The sequence below is a fragment of the Dipteris shenzhenensis genome, chromosome 12 (assembly GCF_047967505.1).
Source record: "Dipteris shenzhenensis isolate YYH24624 ecotype China chromosome 12, Dip_SZ_1.0, whole genome shotgun sequence".
NCBI classification, from domain to species: Eukaryota; Viridiplantae; Streptophyta; class Polypodiopsida; order Gleicheniales; family Dipteridaceae; genus Dipteris; species Dipteris shenzhenensis.
In genome coordinates, this window is record NC_141607.1 from 12,648,655 (window position 1) to 12,670,734 (window position 22,080).

Consider the following 22,080-nt stretch of genomic DNA (forward strand, 5'->3'; position numbering starts at 1 on the left):
CTTGATGGGAAAAGGCTATTGGGAGTTCATTACAGGAAATGAAGAAGAACCTGTTCTTCCTAATGTTCCTAATCAACAGGAAATGCAGGCATTCAAAGGATGGCATAAGAGAGCCAGGAAAGTTATGTACTGGCTGTCTATCAGTATTTCGGACTCCATGATTGTGCATATTCAGGATGCAAGTACGCCAAAGGAGGCATGGGATACTTTGGCAAAAATGTACAGCACAAATATGCAAGCCAAGAAAATGCAGCTCAAGCAGGAGCTGTGTGTAGAGAGAAAATATGAGCATCAATGACTACCACATGAAGGTGAAGAAAATTGCGGATGCACTTGCTTCCATTGGGTCGCCAGTGGATGATGACGATTTAGTTTCTGTGACCTTGAATGGTCTAGAAAAGGATTATGCACAGTTCCGGACATACATTGCCGTCCGTGAAAAATTTCCTGATTTTGAGGAGTTGATTGCTCTTCTAATTTCTGAAGAGCAGAGAAATGGTGGTGCATCTTTTTCAGCAAGAACTTCAAAAGAAACTGTCTTCTACTCAAATGCTGGCAGAGGTAGAGGCAGAGGTAGAGGAGGCCGATCTACAGGATATGTAGAGGCAGAGGTAGAGGAGGCCGATCTACAGGTAGAGGAGGCCGATCTACAGGCCATGGTAGAAATCAGAATATGTAGCAAATGCAAGAAAACCAGTCCTATGCAAGAGGACGTGGTAACTCTAGAGGCAAGGGGAGCCAAAGAGGTCGTGGTGGATGGCAGAGACGACAAAATGCAAACAGCAATGTTGAATGCTACTACTGTGGTAAAATGGGGCATATGGCTAAAGACTGCTACAAAAAGCAGAATGACATTATGAATGGAAAATTGTAGCAAGGCAATTATGCATCCTCTAGTAGACAGGGTGATGACAGAAATGAGCATTTGTTTATGGTGCAGCATATGACAAATTCTGTGACAAGTGCAGAAGAAAGCAATGATGTGTGGTATGTTGACTCAGGTGCATCAAACCACATGACAGGTCATGCTGAATGGATGCAGGATGCAAGGAAAATGGAAAAACTAGGATTTGTGGAGACTGGTGATGATACTGCACATCCTATTGTGCAGATTGGCAAAATTCCTTTGTCTATGCAGGATGGGAAAAAGAAATACTTGTCTGATGTATTTCATGTCCCGAACATCACCAAGAACCTGGTTTCTGTTGGTCAGATGGTTGAGCAGGGCTTGCAGGTCAGATTTAATCCTCATGGATGCTTTGTTGAGGATATGAAAAATAATGGTCGCTTGATAGCAAAAGGAAAGAAGAAGGGCAGGATGTTTACGTTGGATGCGGACATGCCTGAATTGAGTGCAGCAATGTTTGCACATGGAACCGGTGTAGTTGCAGATATTGATATCTGGCACAAACGCATTGGTCATGTTAATATACAGTGACTTAAATCAATGCAAGCCCAAAATATTGTTGCAGGATTGCCTAAATTCAAGGTTGCAAAAATGCACAAGGTTTGTGAAGCCTGTCAATTTGGGAAACAGGCAAGGAAACCTTTTCCTAGGCATGTTCAAGAGAGTAAAAAGCCATTGGAATTAATCCACTCTGATGTGTGGACTACTAAAGCAGCATCTATTGGTGGCTGTCACTATTTTGTCACATTTATTGATGACTTCAGCAAAAAACTTTGGGTGTATTTTATGAAAAAGAAAAGTGAAGTGTTTGGGCACTTCAAAGCTTTCAAAGCTATGGTTGAAAAAGAAACAGGTCTGCAAATAAAATGCCTAAGGTCAGATGGAGGGGGAGAGTACCTCTCAAATGAGTTTGCAAGGTTCTTGCAGGAGCATGGTATAAAGCAGCAATATTCATGCAGTCATACCCCACAGCAAAATGGAATTGCAGAAAGGAAAAACAGGCATATTGGAGAGGTATCTCGGGCTATGCTAAATGAAAAAGATCTACCAGATTATTATTGGGCTGAAGCAGTTGCTACAACAGTTTATATAATGAACAGGACTCCCACTGCAGCAATACATGGCATGACGCCAGAGGAGATGTATACTGGTAGGAAACCAGATATTTCTCATTTGAAAATTTTTGGTTGCATTGCCTATGTCCATGTGCCAGATGAGTTGAGGTCCAAGTTGGATCCAAAAGCTGAGAAGTGTGTCTTTATTGGTTATTCTCTGCAGCAGAAAGGGTATAGATGCTATAACCCCTCTACTCGTAAGTTTACAGTGAGCAGAGATGTTGTTTTTGATGAGATGAGTAGCTGGTATAAACCAGTAAATGTGATGATTGATGTAGATGCACAAAATGGTAATGCTGCACAGAATTCACAGCAGCAATCACAAAATATCAGTGGACCTGCAGTGTCCTCTAGTAGTGGTTCACATACCTCGCCATGGACAGGTAGATTGAGATCAAGAGAATCTCCTCAAAGCAATGCAGATAGTGGTACGCAGGTATCACGAAAAGGAAAAGAGAAGGTAGATCAGCCCATGTTTGATGTGAATGCAGGTCACTCTTATGTGGATGGTGAATCCAGTGGCTCAAAGCAGAGCATTGATGATGAGTTGGGTATTCCTTCTGTTGTTACACCTGGAGTAAGGAAGACCAGGGATGTTTTGAGAGCACCTGGAAGTGAGCCTATTTTGCGCAGGTCTACTAGGGTTAGGTATCCTGTGGATAGGCTGAAATATGATGGATTTACAGCCATTCACTATGCCTATATGGTCAAAGTGATACAGGAACCAAAACCCACTTCTTTTGAGCAAGCCATGGGAAATGAAAAATGGGAGAAAGCCATGGATGAAGAAATGGATGCCTTGGATGCAAATGCTACATGGGAATTGGTGCCTTTGGCTAAAGACAAGAATGCAATTGGCTGTAAGTGGGTTTATAAGATCAAGCACAATGCAGATGGTTCTGTGAATAGATACAAGGCAAGATTAGTTGTGTCAAGGGGTATGCACAGACATATGGCATTGATTATGAAGAAACTTTCAGCCCGGTTGCAAGGATGGAAACCGTAAGAGCAGCCATTGCTATGGCTGCATCAAAGGGATGGTCTTTACATCAGATGGATGTAAAGAATGCCTTCTTGCATGGTGATTTGCAAGAAGAGGTCTTTATGGAGCAGCCAGCAGGTTATGTTCATGCTATTCATCCTGAGTTTGTTTCTAGGTTGAAGAAAGCCTTGTATGGCTTGAAGCAAGCACCTAGAGCATGGTCTGACAAGATAGGATAGTATCTTGTCACTATTGGCTTTCAGATTTCCAAGGCAGATTTCTCACTCTATGTGAGAAAAACAGAGAAAGGGATTATGCTTCTTGTCATTTATGTTGATGATTTGATCATCACAGGTGATAGTGATGAAGATATCCTTCATGTGAAAATGCTATTGAGGCAGAAGTTTGAGATGAAGGATTTGGGAGAGCTGCGTTATTTCTTGGGCATTGAGGTGATTAGATCACCAAGTGGGATACAGCTCTTGCAGAGGCAGTATGGACTGGACATGCTGTCCAAATATGGGATGACAGGCTATAAGCCTATTTCAGTTCCTTTGGAGCAGAATGTGAAGCTGAGCGCAGATGCAGGTGAGCTTCTGGAAGACCCTACTATGTACAGATGCATAGTAGGAAGTTTGATTTACATGACTATTACCAGGCCAGATTTGAGCTATGCTGTTGGGTTGGTAAGTCAGTTTATGCAGGCTCGAAGGAAACCGCATTTGGATGCGGCTAGACGCATACTCAGGTATGTGAAGTCCACATTGCAGTATGGACTATTTTATGAGGCTGGGGTTCAGATACAGTTGCATGGATACACTGATGCTGATTGGGCTGGTAGTATTTCTGATAGACGATCTACCAGTGGGTATGTGTTCTCTTTTGGGAGTGCTGCAGTCACTTGGAGCAGCAAGAAACAGCCTACAGTTGCCTTGTCGAGCACAGAGGCTGAGTACAGGGGTGCAGCAATGGCTGCATGTGAGGTAGCTTGGTTGCATAAGCTACTCTATGATATGCATCAGTCTACAGATGGGCCAGTTGTCATTTATTGTGACAACATGAGCAGCATACACTTGGCAAAGAACCCAGTCTTTCATGCTAGAACAAAGCACATTGAGGTGCATTATCACTATGTGCGGGAGAAGGTTTTACTAGGTCTTATTGATCTAGTTTATGTCAGCACAGAGGATCAGGTAGCTGACATATTCATGAAAGCATTGGGCGTAGAGAAGCTGTGCAAGTTCAGAGACCTGCTTGGTGTGCAGGAATTGGGATTGAGCTCGAGGGGGAGTGTTGAGATATCGAGCTCCACTCGCGATATGCCAGGGTGACCGTTGTGCATTTATGTGACCGACTTGTTAGCTACAGATGCGGTTGGTACACCGCCCACGAATAATAGCTGGATGACAGCTATCCTTATCTACACTAGTTCGTGGCTCAGTTAGTATGCCACCTTAGTTAATGAGTTTGGTTTGAGACCCACATATAGGGTTCTTCTATTTCTTTGTACTTGAGTTCTTTTGGCTTTCACAAGTAAGAAGAGGAAAACTGTTTTCAGCCTCCACCTTTGTGTGTATTCCCCCATTGTGCATGTGAAAAAGCTGCAAGTGAGACTCCTTCCCTCTCTCCCACTATCTTCACACTTGGTGGATCTAAACGTCTAGGCGGTGGGCAATTTTGTGGATCGAGATCCGAATATGGTAATTTTCGGCTGATCTTGTTGAAGGGCGTGGACAAGGGAGGAAGCGTGCATCTTCCTGACTTATTAGGTTTTATGAGAGCGCCAAATACAAATCTTTGTCTGGAGAAGAGAGGTGCACATGTATGATTCATTGTTTTCTTACGAATTAATTTGGGGTAGCGATGCGGGGAGGCCTGAATTTTTGAATTGATACCTTCTTCCTTCTCTTTCTCATTCCAACTCTCTCTTCTACTTTTGTGCGAGCTCGATTGAACTCTTTGAGACTTGTGGTTGTCTCCTTGCATCCAACCTTTCTCCCTTTCTTCTTACGCTCAACACATCTTTTCTACCTCTGGCTAAGAGTAGCTTCGTCTTCCATTTTGTCATGACATATCTAACCTGTCATGCGTAGCTGATCACGTGTCTTCAACGTCTTAGCGTGTGGCTCCTTCATTGCAGTTTAGATTTTTGGCTTATGCCAGCGCTTTTGCTTCTTATTTGCATATGGGCTCTTAAAGCTTTCTGGTAGGTTGATGACGGTAATTAGTTTGTTGATAATCGTTGTCCATTAGTGCCTCTTCTAGCAACGCAAAGCTTTTTCATGTGCATGTTCCGATCTCTTCTAGCAACACAACGCTCCTTGCAACTTGGCAAACAGATCCCCCAACTGCTCATGAGAGCCCCATGAAATGGGGCAAAGCATGTTCCCAGGGGGCCGCGATATCGTGGCCCCTTGGGAGCATGCTTTGCCCCATTTCATGGGCTACTGGGTTGCTCATGATAGCCCCATTTCATGGGGCTCTCAAGAGCATCCCAGCAGTAGGAACCTCCAAGGCTAGAACCACAGCATGGGCACACTGCTGGTAGTCATAGCATGGGTTGCTCATGAGAGCCCCATGAAATGGGGCAAAGCTTACGTTTGCAACCGATAGTTGATCAGAAAGCTCAATTTCCGAGAATCAAATGTGAAATTCAGAATATGGTCACTGGAAATTGAAAGGAAGGACCATCGGACGGTGCCAAGTTTGCGGGAGGCATTTGGAGATCGGGCCTGATCGTCGTCTACGATGTTCAAAGTCGATTGGTTCAAACTGAGGTGGCCCGGTTAGCTCGCAAACCCTTCTGAGATCTTGGCCCTTGGGGCGTGCCAAAGATTCACGTTCCGATTGAAGACAGGTAAGGTCTCTCTTTTGGGTTATTCCCATTTGGCCATGTGCACCTTCAATTCACCCGGTGTCTATTCGCATCTCCTATCTTAGGATTGGCGCAAGTGCATTTTGGGTGCTCTTTTTTCTCTGAAAGTTCATCGCCTTAAGGGACGCCTCTTAGGAGGTGCAGGATGTTCGCTTCTGCCATGCTTTTCGGCAACCCATTATTTCAAGATATGTGCACATGTGTAGCGATCAAACGTTGAATAATGTCACCCTCGATTTACAGCCTACAGGTGTTCCACCAGATCTATTTTTCAGAGCACCAAGGTTCTTATTATAAGGTTTCAGTGTTTCAGGCAAACAATGCTCTTGAGAGCCCCATGGGCTGCTCATGAGAGCCCCATGAAATGGGGCAAAGCATGCTCCCAGGGGGCCGGGATATCGTAACCCCCTGGGAACATGCTTTGCCCCATTTCATGGGGCTATCATGAGCAGCCCAATAGCCCATGAAATGGGGCAAAGCATGCTCCCAGGGGGCCGCGAGCATGCTTTGCCCCATTTCAAGGGCTCTCAAGGGCATCCCAACAGCCCATAAAATGGGGCAAAGCATGCTCTTGAGAGCCCCATGATATCGGCAGTCTATAAAGAATTCAAGGATGGTGGGCAGCTTCATCTTCCATTCTCATTGGAGGGGCGTGAGAAGAAGGTGGAGCTAAGGCTTGGAGATCTGCTTTCTGCTGCTTAGCAGCTCCCTTCTTACTCCTCCGACTAAGGGGGTCGAGCGAGTAACTTGACCCGAGTCAGGGTGACCCGAGGTAGCTAGCCGAGTTAACCAAGTGTTAACATTCACCTCGGCTTAGAAGAACATGTGTCCTCAGAGCTTCAAACTCCTGTGGACATTGTGGCTAGAACAAAAGTGAAGCAGGGTCTGGATTTCTCTACCAATGCCTAGTCCACTCGTGGATTGCCTTGTCCCCTTTGCCTGGCATAGACCTGTGGATCTCTTTGTCAAATGCTGAGGTATGCCATTCATTGGCACTCACTATAGGCGCTGAATTCCCATCCCGATCCACATAAGTGGTCAAAAATTTGAAGACATTCTTGGGACGATGGGGAAAACCAGTGACACCGCCTCACCCCTCTGCTCTTGAAATGCAATCATTGTTCATGGGCTGCCCCATTTCATGGCCAGTAGCCCATGAAATGGGGCAAAGCATTGACTTGCGGCCCCCTAGGAGCATGCTTTGCCCCATTTCATGGGCTGCTGGGTTGCCCTATTTCATGGGCTACTGGGCAAAGCATGCTGCCCCTTGCTCATGAGAGCCCCATGAAATGGGGCAAAGCATGCTCCCAGGGGGCCGCGATATCATGAGCAGGGGGCAGCATGCTTTGCCCCATTTTATGGGCTGCTGGGATGCTCTTGAGAGCGCCATGAAATGGGGCAAAGCATGCTCCTAGGGGGCTGCGATAAAATGGGGCAAAGCATGCTCTTGAGAGCCCCATGGGCTGCTGGGCAAAGCATGCTGCCCCCTGCTCTTGAGAGCCCCATGAAATGGGGCAAAGCATGCTCCCAGGGGGCTGCGATATCGCGGCCCCTTGGGAGCATGCTTTGCCCCATTTCATGGGGCTCTCAAGAGCATCCCAGCAGCCCATAAAATGGGGCAAAGCATGGAGATGTTCTAGTGGTTACGTATATGTTAGTGGACTATAACTAGTATTTTAACTAGTTATACTTACATATGTAGTTATGATATATCAGACTAGTGTTAGATGTCACAATACTAACAAATCCACAATGACAAAATAGTGACTAGCCAGTAGTCTACTTGCTTTACTCACATATAGTTAGTATACTTACAAATTAACATGGATGTTACTATGAGATGTTACTGGTGTACCCGTGTTATTATACTATGTGACTAACATAACTGAGCTTTGTGTGTGCAAATGGAAATAGGAGAAAGTGTGAGCCCTACCAAGACGAGAGGGAGGGGCAAAGAGAAATCCTAGACATCACCTAAAAAAAAGGGGGAAAGAGGACCAAAAATGTTCAAGAGGAACTCGAGGCGGGAGATCAAGGTGGGGATAAGATGGATGTTCCTGCTAGCACAGAAGACACGGCAAATGTTGTGGATGATGAGATGGACTCAGTGGTGGAAGATATTTCCTTGGATCTTGTTAGTGGGGGTGATGTTATTTCAAGATGCAGGATTCTCAGTTCAGATGAGTGTCCTAGGTTGCCCTTGTGTAGACTTCTTACATATGCCAGGGTTAGGGGTTTGAGAAGTGATGTGGCTGCACTTAAGAGTGCTTTCTAGTATGAGGGATATCTCCCTGAGAAGGGTGCATTTATAGTTTCTATTTGCACTGGGAGTGGAGAGGAGATAGAGGTTACATCAGAGATCAGGCAGATTTGGTCACCGATGTGGCGAGAAGTTGAAGAAGTATTCGAGAAGGAACTTGCATTAAAGCCTGATTTGCTAGACCTATCTAACAAGATGTTCTATGTGTGGGAAGGAAACCATAGAACCATGGCTTGGACGGCTGTGATTGAGGAATCATATAGAGAGACCAAAGCACAGCATATTAGGGTGATGTGCACCTTGATTAACCCACAAAAGACAACTGAAATTTCTCTTTTGGCAAGTTTGCAGCGCATGAACTCATAAGATTTGTTTAATAGTACTGTTTTTTTCTAGTCTGCATTCAATTTTGGGTAGAAGAACTCATAAATTTTTTCTTTGTAGATTGAATGAGCATGCTGTGATCAAGCCTAGCTTGAGGGATGTGCTCATAAATGCTAACAACATTTGTGAGTGCGATGCCCAAGCTTTCATGAACTCCTTGTCCTCACAAGAGCACAAGGCAATCAACAATGCTAGAACCAAGGAGGTTAAGGGGAATGCTGGTTGGTACCCTTTGAGTAGAGGGTATTTGGCACAGCTTGTATTCCAGGTGATACTAATATTTCTATCCACCCTAAGATTTTATTGTTATGAAAAGCCTCATTGATTGTCTGTCAATGCTAAAAGGTGCATTTTGGTTGCTTTCATTATGTCTTGCAGGTTGAATTTAACACTGATGTCAAGAGAGCTCTAGAGAGGATCAAATCTGTAGTTCCAGTAGAGGAGAGAGCAGCGGCAGAGAAGAAGGAGATAGATGCAATGCAAAGAAAAATATCCGATCGGATGGGACGGGTAACTTCACTCTTGGTTTATGGTTCAAGTACATTGGTCAATTTAAAAAGTTTCAGAAATCATGCCCAGTAATGTTTTGTAGGTGCTCAATTGTCTTGAACCCCAACTAAGCGATGTTTGGAAAGCCAAGCTATTTTCTTTGAACTTTGATGCGGCGGAGAAGGTTATCACTCTTGAAAAGATTAAGTGCATTTCCCTTGCACCATTGAAATTGGAGAGGAAAATTCAGTACCTATCTTTGTTGGAGGCTAGCACAATCATGCGGAATATGTATCACATGCCTCCTTCAGATATTCCATACCGAGCGTAAGCCAATTAAGTCTTCTTTTTTTGTGCTATTGTTTCGGCAATCATAATATTACTTCTTGTGTTTTGTTATTCCAATGCGATGGCATATTGCTATTACAGGTGGCTGGCCCGAGAAATTTTCTTGGAGAAGATTGAAACTCATGCCATTGGTGTGCTTGAGGAGCTTAAAAGCATTGGGCGGTTGTTTGCCCTACCTTCTGAGTACAGTCTTGGTCAGTATTTTGATGACATCAAATTGGAGGGAAGAAAGTGTATGTTTACCTCTTTGAAAATTAGAGAGTTTAGTGAACTCAGTGGTGTTGGGAAGGGGAAGGTAGCTAGCAAGATGACAGAACTGGATCAGGCAGCTCATCGAGTCATCTTTAGGTGAACACTTTGTCGATTCTTCCAACATGTATTCTTTTCCATTCATTGTTTGCCTCATAATTCTAACCACTGTTACCATTGGGAATTGCTCAGATATCTCTCATGTTTGAAGAATGAGGGCAAGATTGATGAGCTTCCGAGACATTGCAAGGGTTGGACAGAGATGGCCAATCCAACTACCTGTATGTATCCTAAGTCCATTAATGGACACTCACAGTGGGAGCTTGTCAATTGCCCTTGGTGGTTAGATTTTTCAGGTGGTAATGTGCTTACATGAGAGCTTGATTTGTACAAGCAATATTCTACAACAAAAAAGACCATAGAAATAAGCAAGGATCAGGATAATCCAAGAAGAACAACACGAAAAATAGAGAAGAAAGACCTCGGGGGGGTCACTCATCATATGTAACCCTATCACGTGAGTTCAACAGAAGGATATTTTTTATTCCTAAAATTTACAGAAATAAATATACATAAGGGACTATTTAAAATAGTTTTGGAAAAAATTTACAGATTTGTATAGAAAAGGGGTACATTTTATTAATGAAAAAATTTACAAATAAGGCATTTTAAATATAGGCCTTGAACGCACGTGATATAGAGGGTTTGTACATAGTGACCCCCCCGAGAGAAAGACTGCAAGGAAGGTTGGTTTATTTGGTGTGTTTGAAACATGCTAAAGGGGGGGTAGGGTCAGTCAAACTAGTTGTAAACCAAAAGTATTTTGAGCTCGTTTGTCCTTTTTTTCTTGACAAACAAGGATGTGGAGAGGACACCATCTCCACCGCTTACGGAGCCTTCTATTGATGTTGGTGATGGGATAAATCTTTGAGTTTTTTTATTTGAAGTGGATAAGACTTGGGATGAGCTTCTTGCATATGTTCAGCAATGGATTGTTTTTGTCAACAGGAAAAAAGATAGTGAAAGTTGTCACTCCATTTATCTTCTGACCACCACTATCGCTAGAACATGCTATGCGTTATGGAGGGTTGGCTACATATGGATGCTCTGTGGGAGACTATATTTTGATGGGCCATGACTTTGCATGCGCTAGAAAAAATGATATGTATGCTAAGATCCATGAGTTCTTTTTGTCTGCACGTGACCCTTCTATGGAATACAAGAAAAAGGGGAGAAAAGTTAAATGGGCAGCAGATTTTATTTTCCTAGACTTTCCCATAGGACAGAACTTGGGTGTCAGTAATCCATTACCTTCTTGGAATATTCTTTCTGAGGACCATGTGAAGTATGGTTTGGCCACAGCCGCAGCCACCATAGGAGACAATGGATGGCTTGCCATGCTTTGTCCCATTGCAGGTGGTGTGAGATGTTAGTAAGATTCTTGATATGTATATGTGCATTTGTTAAGCTTTCCACCATGATTTGAACTAATGCAACGAATTTTCAGGCCCTTGCTTGACATGGATGGAGAGGTATGTCAAAGTCGAAGACCTTCAGATACAAGAAGAGTAATGGTGTTGGACAAGAATGAGTACGGCTTCGTAAAACAATCAGGGGAGGACATGCCGGTATATGCTTCATCTACGTTTTTGAAAGTCTTTCGCAATTGAAAAAGTGAACAATGAAGCTGATTTAAGTATTTTTATGTAGATTCATACTTCCATGCTGGTATTTGCATGTCGTAATGGAGCCTCCACACCCATTTTGAAGGCCGAGAGCCATTCTCTATTTGATATGCATGGGGTGCAAGTGAGCGATGACATGTGGACCCACTACATGCCTGAGACAGAGCGGGACTCGTGGTGCCTCATCTTCCAGCTCGCAGCTTGAGGGTGCTAGGGGTGCTCTCGAGCGCTCCTTAGGATTTGTCTCTATGATTTTGGCTTTGCTATGTGTGCCACGAGGTCTGGTTCTAGAGATGGGATGTGGCACAGGCCCTCTCATGAGGGCATGCCAGGCTAGTGGAAGATGTTGTTATTCATTTGATGTGGATACAATCATGGTGGATACATATGTGCTGCCACTAGTGCAGGCATCCCTAGCAAAGAGGCCTCATAGGGATGACAAGGATATGGGGGAGGATGAATATTCTTTAAATCCCACTTATAATCCCTTTAATGACTAGTGAGAAACTTTGCTTTCCTATTGTCATGCTTTACATTGGCTAGTGGCACACTTTTTATATTTTGTGCTTGAAAATTACATTTTCAGAGAAGATTGTCATCCTTGAAGTTAGACGTTTGATTTTCATTGTCATGGTGGAATGGTTGACTTGTCTTCATTATCTTGTTACTCTGTGGTCAATGTTATGCAGTTTCAACTTACTCTCTATTAATTTTGTCCCTGTAGTGCTTTGCCTGCATATGTTGAAGGAATAGCTAGAGCCATGGCGAAGGACAAGTGGTTTGATCAACTTGGAACACAATGTTCACGCATTTGTAGTCCTTTTGTAGATGATGAGTGTGAAGATAGTGGTTGAAGTGTTTTTGTGAATCTTTGTGCCTTTTGGAGTATTGAGTATATTGTAGGCCCCAAAGCCATATTAGCATTGCATAATGTAAAATGACATGGATTGAATGAAAGAATGGATTTATATTGTATTAAAAGGTACTCTTCATTTTGTGTTAAAGAGTATGTTGCTGTTTTGGACTCCATTGGGAAACCCGCACTATAGAACACCATGGAGTTATAAACTTCAACTATAGAACACCATGGAGTTATAAACTTCAAATGCATATTAAGCCATTTGAGTGCATGGAAATAACCACTTGTCATGCTATGTGGTATCATTGAGATTTCTTGCTGGAATCATGTCCACCTCTCAATAAAATAAACTTCAAGAATGCAATCTGTTTCCATATGATCAATGTGTTAAAAGAATGAATTAGAACCATGGTTTTAAACAAAGCAAAATTCCATTTTCATGCTTCCTTTGTAAAATCCTTTAACTTTCCCTCATACGATTCGCTCATCAAACCATAAGTCAAAATTCCTACAACTAGTGGGTCAAGGCCATTGAGGCCATAGGAGGTGATATGATAGATATAGTAGGAAATAAAAAATAGAAGGTCAAAAAGGGCCTTGTGATATTAATCTCTCAACTCCCTTAATGTGTCCTATGTCCCATAACATTGGGTGGAAGCACTGTTAGGTGGCCTAGCTTTTGCGATAAATAGCATCTTTAACTTAGCACCTCATGAGGTGCTAACACGTGCTAAATATCATGACAACTTAGCACTCTTCACGTACCACTGTTCATAGTCCCACCTCATGACTCCTCCTCTCCTTTTTCGTCACAAGCATCGCTCGAACTCTAGACTCGCTTGAACGTGGTCGCTCGATGTTTTGACTTACTCGATGGAGGGGGGGTGGGGGGGGAATGGAGGGAGGGGGTGGGGAAAAAGGGGGGGGGGGGGAGTGGAGGGGATGGTTGTGGAGGGGGGATGGTGGAGGGGGAGGGGGGAAAAAGGAAAAAAGAAAAAACTTGACGGACAAAAAACTTTGACGAATATCCAAAGGGAGGAAGAGATGGTCACTTGAACGCTCTCCAAGTCTTTGTTGATGTAGCGGGATTGTTGAGGACCAATGGACGGTGGGTGGATGGCTAGGTTATCACTGTGAGATGGGCTCGAAGCAACTCACCATGTGAGGATGGGAGTAGGGTGGTGGTCAATGGAGAGGGAGGAGTGTCTTGCGTAGGGCTCAAAATGGGGAAGAGGATGGAGACAAGATGTGAAAGAAAAAGTATGAGAGGGATGGGTGCTCTTTTATAGAGGAGGGGGAAATCTAGATTTACTCAAACACATGCACCTTTGAATTTATCCACATTTGAGTAGTCAAATACATGTGCAGTTTTGAATTTGTCCACGTTTGACCAGGGAGGTCGTTTTAAATTTTTCTTTTGGGTTATGGCATTTAGAACCTTTAATCATTGATTGCCCATAACTTTTGGTGGTTGTGTCATAATGTGCTTCCGTTAAAAGGAGAAATGTTCAAAATTTAAAGCTCTATACTCTAACAACCATCACATGGTCTGCTTTATTCCTTAAGGTGCTATTTTTCCAAAAAACATGCATTTTCCTAAACCGGTAACTAAAACTTTCAGCTATGAATTTTTTTAAAAAAACTTGAGTTGGAAAAATTTTAGCTCTCCTAGCTCTTGAGTGATATGTTCGTGAAGGTTGGAAGTAGTTTGTTTTTTACACATACCTACATATGTTTACTCGTTACTTGAGACGCTAGTCTCCCGATAGCAGCGCCAAATGTTGGCTCTTTCCCACGACTTTCATAGGAAGAGCAGGGTATTCTTAGTATGCAGGGTTCTAAGGCTCTTTGTCACCTACAGATATATCGAGGTTATCGTTTGTAGTATAAGTATAGCTTAGGACCTCGACTCATATTCCGGTGAGAGATGTAGGCTTAAGTGTGGTAAGCAAACATAGTTCATGCATTTGTAAAAGGAACATGCTTCATCATGGTTGAGGTAATGAAGGCTTTCGCCTTCATTGAGGGTTGCAAGGTTTAGGACGAGTTTAAGGGTTAGAAGGAGGATCCAAGGTTTAGAAGGAGGTTCCAAGGTTTAGAAGGAGATTCCAAGGTCTAGAGAGAGGTTCCAGAGTTTAGAAGAGGTTCCAGGGTTAGAAGGAGGATCCAAGGTTCAGGGTAGAGTACATGGTGGAGAACTCGTCTTCCTCATAGATCGTGGAGGTTAAGCATTGAGGAACTAAGGGTTTAGGAGGAGCATAGGAATGGGAGAGGAAGAAGGTGTAAGAGCATGGGGGAAAGAAGAGAGAGGAGGAAGGAGGAGGAGGAAGGAGGAGAAAGGAGGAGGAGGGAGGAGGAGGAGGGAGGAGGAGGAGGAGGAGGAGAAGGGAGGAGGAGGAGGAGGAGGAGGGGGAGAAGGGAGGAGGAGAAGGAGGAGGAGGGGGAGAAGGGAGGAGGAGAAGGAGGAGGAGGGAGGGAGAAGGAGGAGGAGGAGGAGGAGGAGGAGGAGGAGGAGGGAGGAGAAAGGAGAAGAAGGGAGGAGGAGGAGGGAGGAGGAGAGGGAGAGGGTGGTTTGCAAGGTTGGAGAAGAGGGGAGGAGGAGTTGCAAGGTTAGGACATGCTTTTGGATGTGGAGTGTAAGGAAGCATGGACACTTGAGATAATTGCTTGGAATACCAAAGTAGAACTCTACACAATGCCCCAAAGAGTGTGGGCTTCATTCCATTATGGGGTATTTATACAAGTTGGAGAGCTTCTCTCTCTGCATGTAGGAATTGTAAGACATTCTCTCTCTACATGTAGAATCTCTACATGTAGAACTTGCATCTAGAAGTTGCATGTAGGAGTTGCATGTAGAACTCGCATGTGGAACTGCATGTAGGACTTGCATGTAGGACTTGCATGTAGAACTTGCAATTAGAACTCGCATGTAGGAGTTGCATTGAGAAATTGCATGTTGCATGTAGGAGTTACATGTAGAACTCGCATGTAGAACATGCATGTACGAATCACATGTAGGACTTGCATGTAGAACTTGCAAGTAGAACTCGCATGTAGGAGTTGCATGTAGAACTCGCATGTAGAAGTTCCATGTAGAACTCGCATGTAGGAGTTGCATGTAGAACTTGCATGTAGGAGTTCCATGTAGAACTCACATGTGGAACTTGCATGTAGAACATGCAAGTTGGATTTCTAAGAGGGATTATTTCTAGCCTTATGCAAGTACAAGTGGAGCTTTGCCGCTACTCTACACACACATTCTATACTACCTAAGTCCATGTTGGCATAGAGACAACAACAAGTAACCACACTCAAAGTGCTTTTCTCTATTTTGCATTAAAGCTCTTAAAAGTAGCACCTTTAAGTCCTTACATAAACTGGAAGTGCTTCTAGCAAAATGCATGGGATTTCATACACTTGAAAATGCTTTCCAACACACACAAAGTACTTTCAAGTGTTGGAAAGCACACTCAGGAAGTAGAAAGAGATGACAAATGTCTAAAAGTCTACCTAGCCCCTTGAAAGTGCTTTCATGCACCTAAAATTGCTTGGAAGGGATACCAGTCACTTAAAAGTGCTCTCAATCATTTGAAAGTGATTTTTCTTTATTGTTCATAGCACTTAAAAGTACTTAGATTTGCTAGCGAGCACATTTTAGAGCATAAAATCACTTCAAGGTGCTTTTGGCCCAATTTTGGGCACTCAAATGTTCTTTACTCATTTGAGAGTGCCTTTCCAATGTGCTAGAAAGCACATTAACTCATTTCAAAGTACTTGAAAGTGCTTTTATGTACTTCTAATTTCTTGGAAGAGACTCCAATCACTTAACATTGCTTTTAATCACCTAAAAGTGTTTTTTCTTCATCGTTGTTCGTAGCACTTGAAAGCACTTAAATGTGCTGGCAACCACATTTTAAAGCTTGAAAGCACTTCAAATGCTTTTCCCTAATTCTAGACACTTGAATGTGCTTTATCTTTTCAATGTGCTCAAAATCACATTAATGCATTTCAAAGTACTTGAAAGTGCTTTCATGCACCTCATATTAGTTGAAAGTGCTTTAAAGTACTTTAAAGCACTTCAAAGTACATGAAGGTGCTTTAGACTCACTTTAGAGTAGTTCTTCAATGTGCTGCAAAGTACTTGAAAGTGCTTCAGAGTACTCATTATGGGAGTTTTGGACTCAAAAAAGGCCTCTTGGATTAGTTCCTTAAGATTTGTGATTAGAAAACTAGCCAATGGGAAGGCTTGGGCATTAAAAGAATGGAAGATTCCATATTGGCCTCTCATTTGTGGAAAGACGTCCCTTGGTCCCCACTAGGCTCCCACTTGTCTCCTCTCTCCCCCACCACCTCCTAGGGCATTTACTCCCCCCTTGATGTTTTCATGGTTCCCCTATCCTCCTCCCTCACTCTATGGGCCCCCAAAATTGCGAGTTTAATTCCCTCCAAAACATTAAAATTTTCCAAAAGTGTCCCCAAACACCTCCCAAGAGGCCCCCCAAACTATCCCCATTGACTCCCAACCTTCCTCCTCACCTCTTTCTCCTCTTAGCCTCCTCCTCCTCCTCTCAACCTCCCCTCAACCTCCTCCTCTCAACCTCTTCCTCCTCTCAGCTTCCTCCTCTCAACCTCCACTCATCCTCCCCCTCTCAATATCCTTAGCCTCCTCTCAACATCCTCGCAACCTCTTCTTGCTCTTAGCATCGTCCTCTCAATCTCTTCCTCTTTTCTTTCTCCCATTCTTTCCATATTTATTAAGAGCTCCTCTTCCTCTAGACTAGATGTAAGACACATTTTGAAGGAGTACTTCATTTTGGGATTTCTCAAAAGGGGCTTGTATGGGAGTGAGGGCAAGAGTTATGTTCTACATGACTAAGTAAGAAAAGGAGCGCAGCCACACAGTTGGGGGGGCTACTTCAAGCTATTCAAATCATCTACAATGTAAGACAAGACTTCAAACAGAGGGCTCCAAATGTAGTTTTCTACGTAGTTGCCTAATGACAAAACATTCATGAATGCATAACCAGAGCTATATATTGCAGATCCGCCTTCCGTAATGGATCTCCAAGCAACCATATCCTATGGTTATCACCCCTATGGCTTCGCAGCTTCTCAAAGCTATGGCGGTTACCACCCACTGTGCCACAACTCTATATGAAATATATAGAATGATTCCTTCTACGATCTTCCATGCCTTATTTCCCAAACATTGATCTATACGTGCACACGGGTTATTTCAAGAACTCGTATAGAGATCTCTGAGCGAAAACTTCTTGCGATGGAAAATGGCCATGCAAGTCAAGCGTCTGGTATAGTATCGTGTCTACGGATAGAAAAAAACCCCACACCAAGTGAATAATGTCATTACAGCTCGTGATATTCATAGAGCATTCGGTCCTTGAGCATTGTAAGACTAGCCATTCTAGCAATGCAAGTCTCCTCAGCATTACTACAAGATGGAAGTATTGCTTGTGAGTGAACACACGGGGCTTTGTGGTCCAAAGGTGTTAAGAAGAAAGTTTTGTCTCCTCTCTCAGAAGGTTGCAAGCTAGATGGGTAACTTATATGCTATTGCATTATAGACCTATTGGGAGAAGGCAGCTGACAAATCATTCAGTGGAGGAGGTTCCAAAGATGGAGCCCACTATCCTAGGAGCCAACAAAGCTCTGTCTATAACTTCAGAGAACTTGAAAGGCTCTGCAAATATGCTTCTGCCGTTTCACACAAATGTGATTGCATGATGTTCAAATTCAATGATGCTACTCTCTTTTTGCAGTGAACCATGAGAATTCAACGATGCTACACTCTTTTTGCCGATAAGGTCGGTAGATGAGTTTCATGGGAGGGAAGCGGCAACATTAGCTAGGGTGAAGTGGATGCTACTGGTGATCTTTGTAATAGAATTTCTACGTGGAATTTTGGATGTTTTAGTTGCTGAATTAGGAAACTGATTGTGAGGAATCAATTACGAGTAAGGAATGCTCTGATTGTAATGATCAATTTTGTTGTTCTTTGCAGGGTACGATGATTCGTATGAAAAGCAAGGAGTTTGTACCATTTTTGCTATCCCTATCACTTGCGCTAAAAAGTGGAGTCTGGAGAAGAAATAGTAGTTTGTTGAGGAATGGGCAGCCAAGTATAAGCTGGGGAAGGAGAGAGGGAGGAGCTGGCCAAGGCTGATTGCAACTACTACATCATACCTAGAAGAAGAGAAAGAAGGTAGGCTATAGTGAAAAGATCCCACTTAAGGATTTAAGGATGTAGTTCAAAGCCATTGTAAATTTGCACCCTCATCATCATTTACTTTATTTGCCTGGGATTGTTCATTGTAGTAGCATACAAGGTATTGCATACCAACTTGCAACACTATCGCACTTGCTCACACGAGGTAGGACTTTTCATTCCAAACTTGCCTTTGTTGTGGATAGTCAGTTGTGCGATTGGCTACTCCCAAAGCTCCCTTCTCTACCCATCTACCTATGTGTATAATTGAGCCTCTCTTTACCTCAGCAAAGCTTCTGATAATGCTCCATTTTTCATGCACACAAGTGTGATTGTGCTATACAGATTTGGTTACTCATCCATGAGCTACCTAGCCTAAGCAACCCACATTTGTTGAGCAAATAACTTTTTATCTCTTTCTAAAAGATTCTTGAAGCTTGATTCTATTGGAGATGGTATTTGTTCTGTAAATGGTTGTCTATTTTGAAGGCATTCTAGCCATTTTTTAAAGTTTGGTTTCACTAGAAATCTACATGTGCCACTGGACCATCAATCAAGTTGGCTAGATTTGGTTAATTACCAGCTTACCTTGAGTTGAGTTGCCCACAAATCACAATCTGTTACTTTGTTTTGGTCAAGGCGACAATTCTCAATGTACCCATAAAGCTCTTTTGCATGGCTCTAATTAAGAATGAAGATTATGTATTATTGTTATCCCCGTTAGGTTAATTGGGCCATCCTTTGCATCCTACCCTTCTATATCTCCTTGGTTGTGAGGTGCCATCTCTCCTTGCCTCACCAAACACTCTAGTCAACCGCACACATCTTTCACCATTAAATACAACTGGCCACTACTACTTGTTCTTTCATTATGTCCCTTAATGGTCCACTATGTGAAGATGGTCCTAATGAAGCATACTAGTGGGTTTACCAAGGTAAGTTAGGAGATTCTCATAGATCTCTTAGAGTATATTACCCATATCCTAGTATTAATTAGGGGCATAGTGGTCCAATTTGGGTAGGCATCATTCATTTTAGGGGCCTTATCCCATTAGCCCATTCAAAATATGGTCGTCTCTACAGTAATTCTGTATCGTGTTCCCGACCAAATATTTGTAGTGAGGGGGAAGGAGATGTACCCCCAAATGTAGTCACATATTTCTTTATAAGGGGATGGGACAAATGGGACAGGTAAAATATGGAAAATAAAACACATCAAGCTAACAATCCCCAATGCTAACCAATACCCTCCCCCATGCTGTTTTCACATCCATGTAGAGCCTTTCTACCAATATCTAGGATAGATACAAACTCTGTTGTATCAAAACATTTACCAAAATGAGATATACCCCTAGAGATCAAAGGTCCCCAATGGGCAGGGGTGTGTGTGTGTGTGTGTGTGTGTGTGTGTGTCTGAGAGAGAGAGAGAAGCAAATGGATTCCTATGGATCATGATGTAGTGGACACAATAAAGATTTGATTTGATTCCTAGGCTTTGTTTGTTTTGAATTTATTTTGTAGATATTTTGATTTCAATTACTTAGTTAATTATTTCAAAGAAATACTAATAATCTCCTAATGATTTACTTATTACAATTGTCAGGATGCATCAAAATTGATCATTTAGGGATGTGCCAAGCACCGATCAAAAAGTAAAGATCAAGAAGTTATTGGAAAGGCACATGGATGTAATACAATCTTTCATTGAATGGAAGCATTCATGTCCATTGGCTAGAAATGATTTGATTGAATATACTAAGAAATTTTTTATACCACATTAGATATCTATATTTTGTTCTTTAAATTATCATATTAATTATTTCAGAATGTATTACTTTAGGTTAATTGTTGTATTTAGTTAGCTAGGATAACTTTGAATTACTACATGAATCAGTGAAAGAACAATACGTTGTGCATGGATGAGAGTAGCTACATTGTTTATGGGATCTTGTCAATGAGGTGTAGATGTAAGTCTTGAAAACAACTGATGGGGCATGGATTCCTTTAGAATGAATTCCTTTATTAGGTAGTAGGTTGCCTTTGGGATCTTGTGGATGAGGTATAGATGTATGTATTGTGTTTGGTATTTTAAATCAACAGGTATATGGTCTTTGAAAATGTACTACTTTTAAAGATTATGTAGGTTCAGTTAGATATGAGTCTTTATTTACTTAATAAATCCCAATGGTGCCAAAATACACCACCTCATACATGGATGAGACAAATTAATATGTATTATGTTGTGTATGTGAAATATGCATGTAGCTATCACTACAAGGCACAAGCTCTTTTTCGACGGAAATACTGATCTTTTTTACACAAAAGTTTTTTTTAATGGGCGCAGAGGTCAGTATTTATGTCACTATTAGCATTGGAAAAGAACGGTTGCTATATAAGTGTCGCTATATAGTGACACTAATAAACATCACTATATAGCAACATTGGTAAACGTCACTATATAGCGACACTGGTAAACGTCGCTATATAGCAACAATTAACAAAAGCTTAAAAAAACATTAGTGGGGATAAACAGAGCCACAACAAGCCCTGTTTTGCCTCACTAATGTTTTTTTAAAAGTAATTACAAAAGAATGTTATTTGTTACAAAATTTCCTTTGTGAAAAGGTGATACAAAATCGCTCAAACGACCCGAGCAACAGAAGCATATACATGTTGAAGATATACAACATTGTTTGTTACAAAATTACCCTTTCGAAAGAGAGGAGAAAGGAAGAAAAGAGGGAAAAAAAGAGAAAAAGAGAGAAGGCATATGCTTATGAAAACAAGAGAAAAGAAAATGAAAGAGAGGAAATAAGAGAGGGAAAAAGAAGAGAAAGAAGAGAAAGGAAGAGGGGAAAAGAGAAGGAAAAAAGAGAGGGGAAAAGCATATGAGCATATGCTCATGAATAGGCATAAGCATAGGCAAATGCATATGCTTATGAAAAGAATAGAAGAGAGGATGAAAAAGAGGAAATAAGAGAGGGGAAAAGAAGAGAAGGAAGAGAAAGGAAGATGATAAAAGAGAAGGAAAAAAGAGAGGGGAAAAGCATATAAGCATATGAGCATATGCTCATGCATAAGCATAAGCATAGGCATATGCATATGCTTATGAAAAGAAGAGAAAGGAGGATGAAAGAGAGGAAATAAGAGAGGGGAAAAGAAGAGAAGGAAGAGGAAGGAAGAGGAAGGAAGGGGGGGGAAAAGAATGAAAAAAGAGAGGGGAAAACAAGAGGGGAAAAGAGCATAAGCATAAGAGAAGGAAAAAGAAGAGGGAAAAATAAGAAAAGAGAGGAGAAAAGAAGAAAAGAGGGGGAAAAAGAGAAAAAGAGAGAAAGCATATGCTTATGCTTATGCATGAGCATATGAGCATATGCATGCATAAGCATAAGCTTATGAGAGAGATACATAGACAAATGAATATGCTTATGAAAAGAAGAGAAAAGAGGACGAAAGAGAGGAAATAAGAGAGGGGAAAAGCAGAGAAAGAAGAGAAAGAAAGAGGGGAAAAGAGAAGGAAACAAGAGAGGGGAAAAGAAGAAAAGACAGAAAAAAAGAAAAAAAGAGAGAAAGCATATGCTTATGCTTATGCATGAGCATATGAGCATATGCTCATGCATACGCATAGGTAAATGCATATGCTTATGAAAAGAGGAGAAAAGATGATGAAAGAGAGGAAATAAGAGAGGGGAAAAAAAGAGAAGGAA

At 42.2% G+C, this 22,080-nt stretch overlaps 1 protein-coding gene across 1 annotated transcript; it reads left to right on the top strand.

Annotated features, from left to right (window-relative positions):
* Positions 1 to 9,024: 9,024 nt before the first annotated feature.
* Positions 9,025 to 9,985, top strand: LOC147895830 (uncharacterized). The gene is made up of 4 exons (XM_087382868.1): positions 9,025 to 9,033; positions 9,116 to 9,339; positions 9,442 to 9,708; positions 9,802 to 9,985. Exons 1-4 carry the CDS (start codon positions 9,025 to 9,027, stop codon positions 9,983 to 9,985), a joined length of 684 nt encoding a protein of 227 aa, XP_087238994.1.
* Positions 9,986 to 22,080: the final 12,095 nt, after the last annotated feature.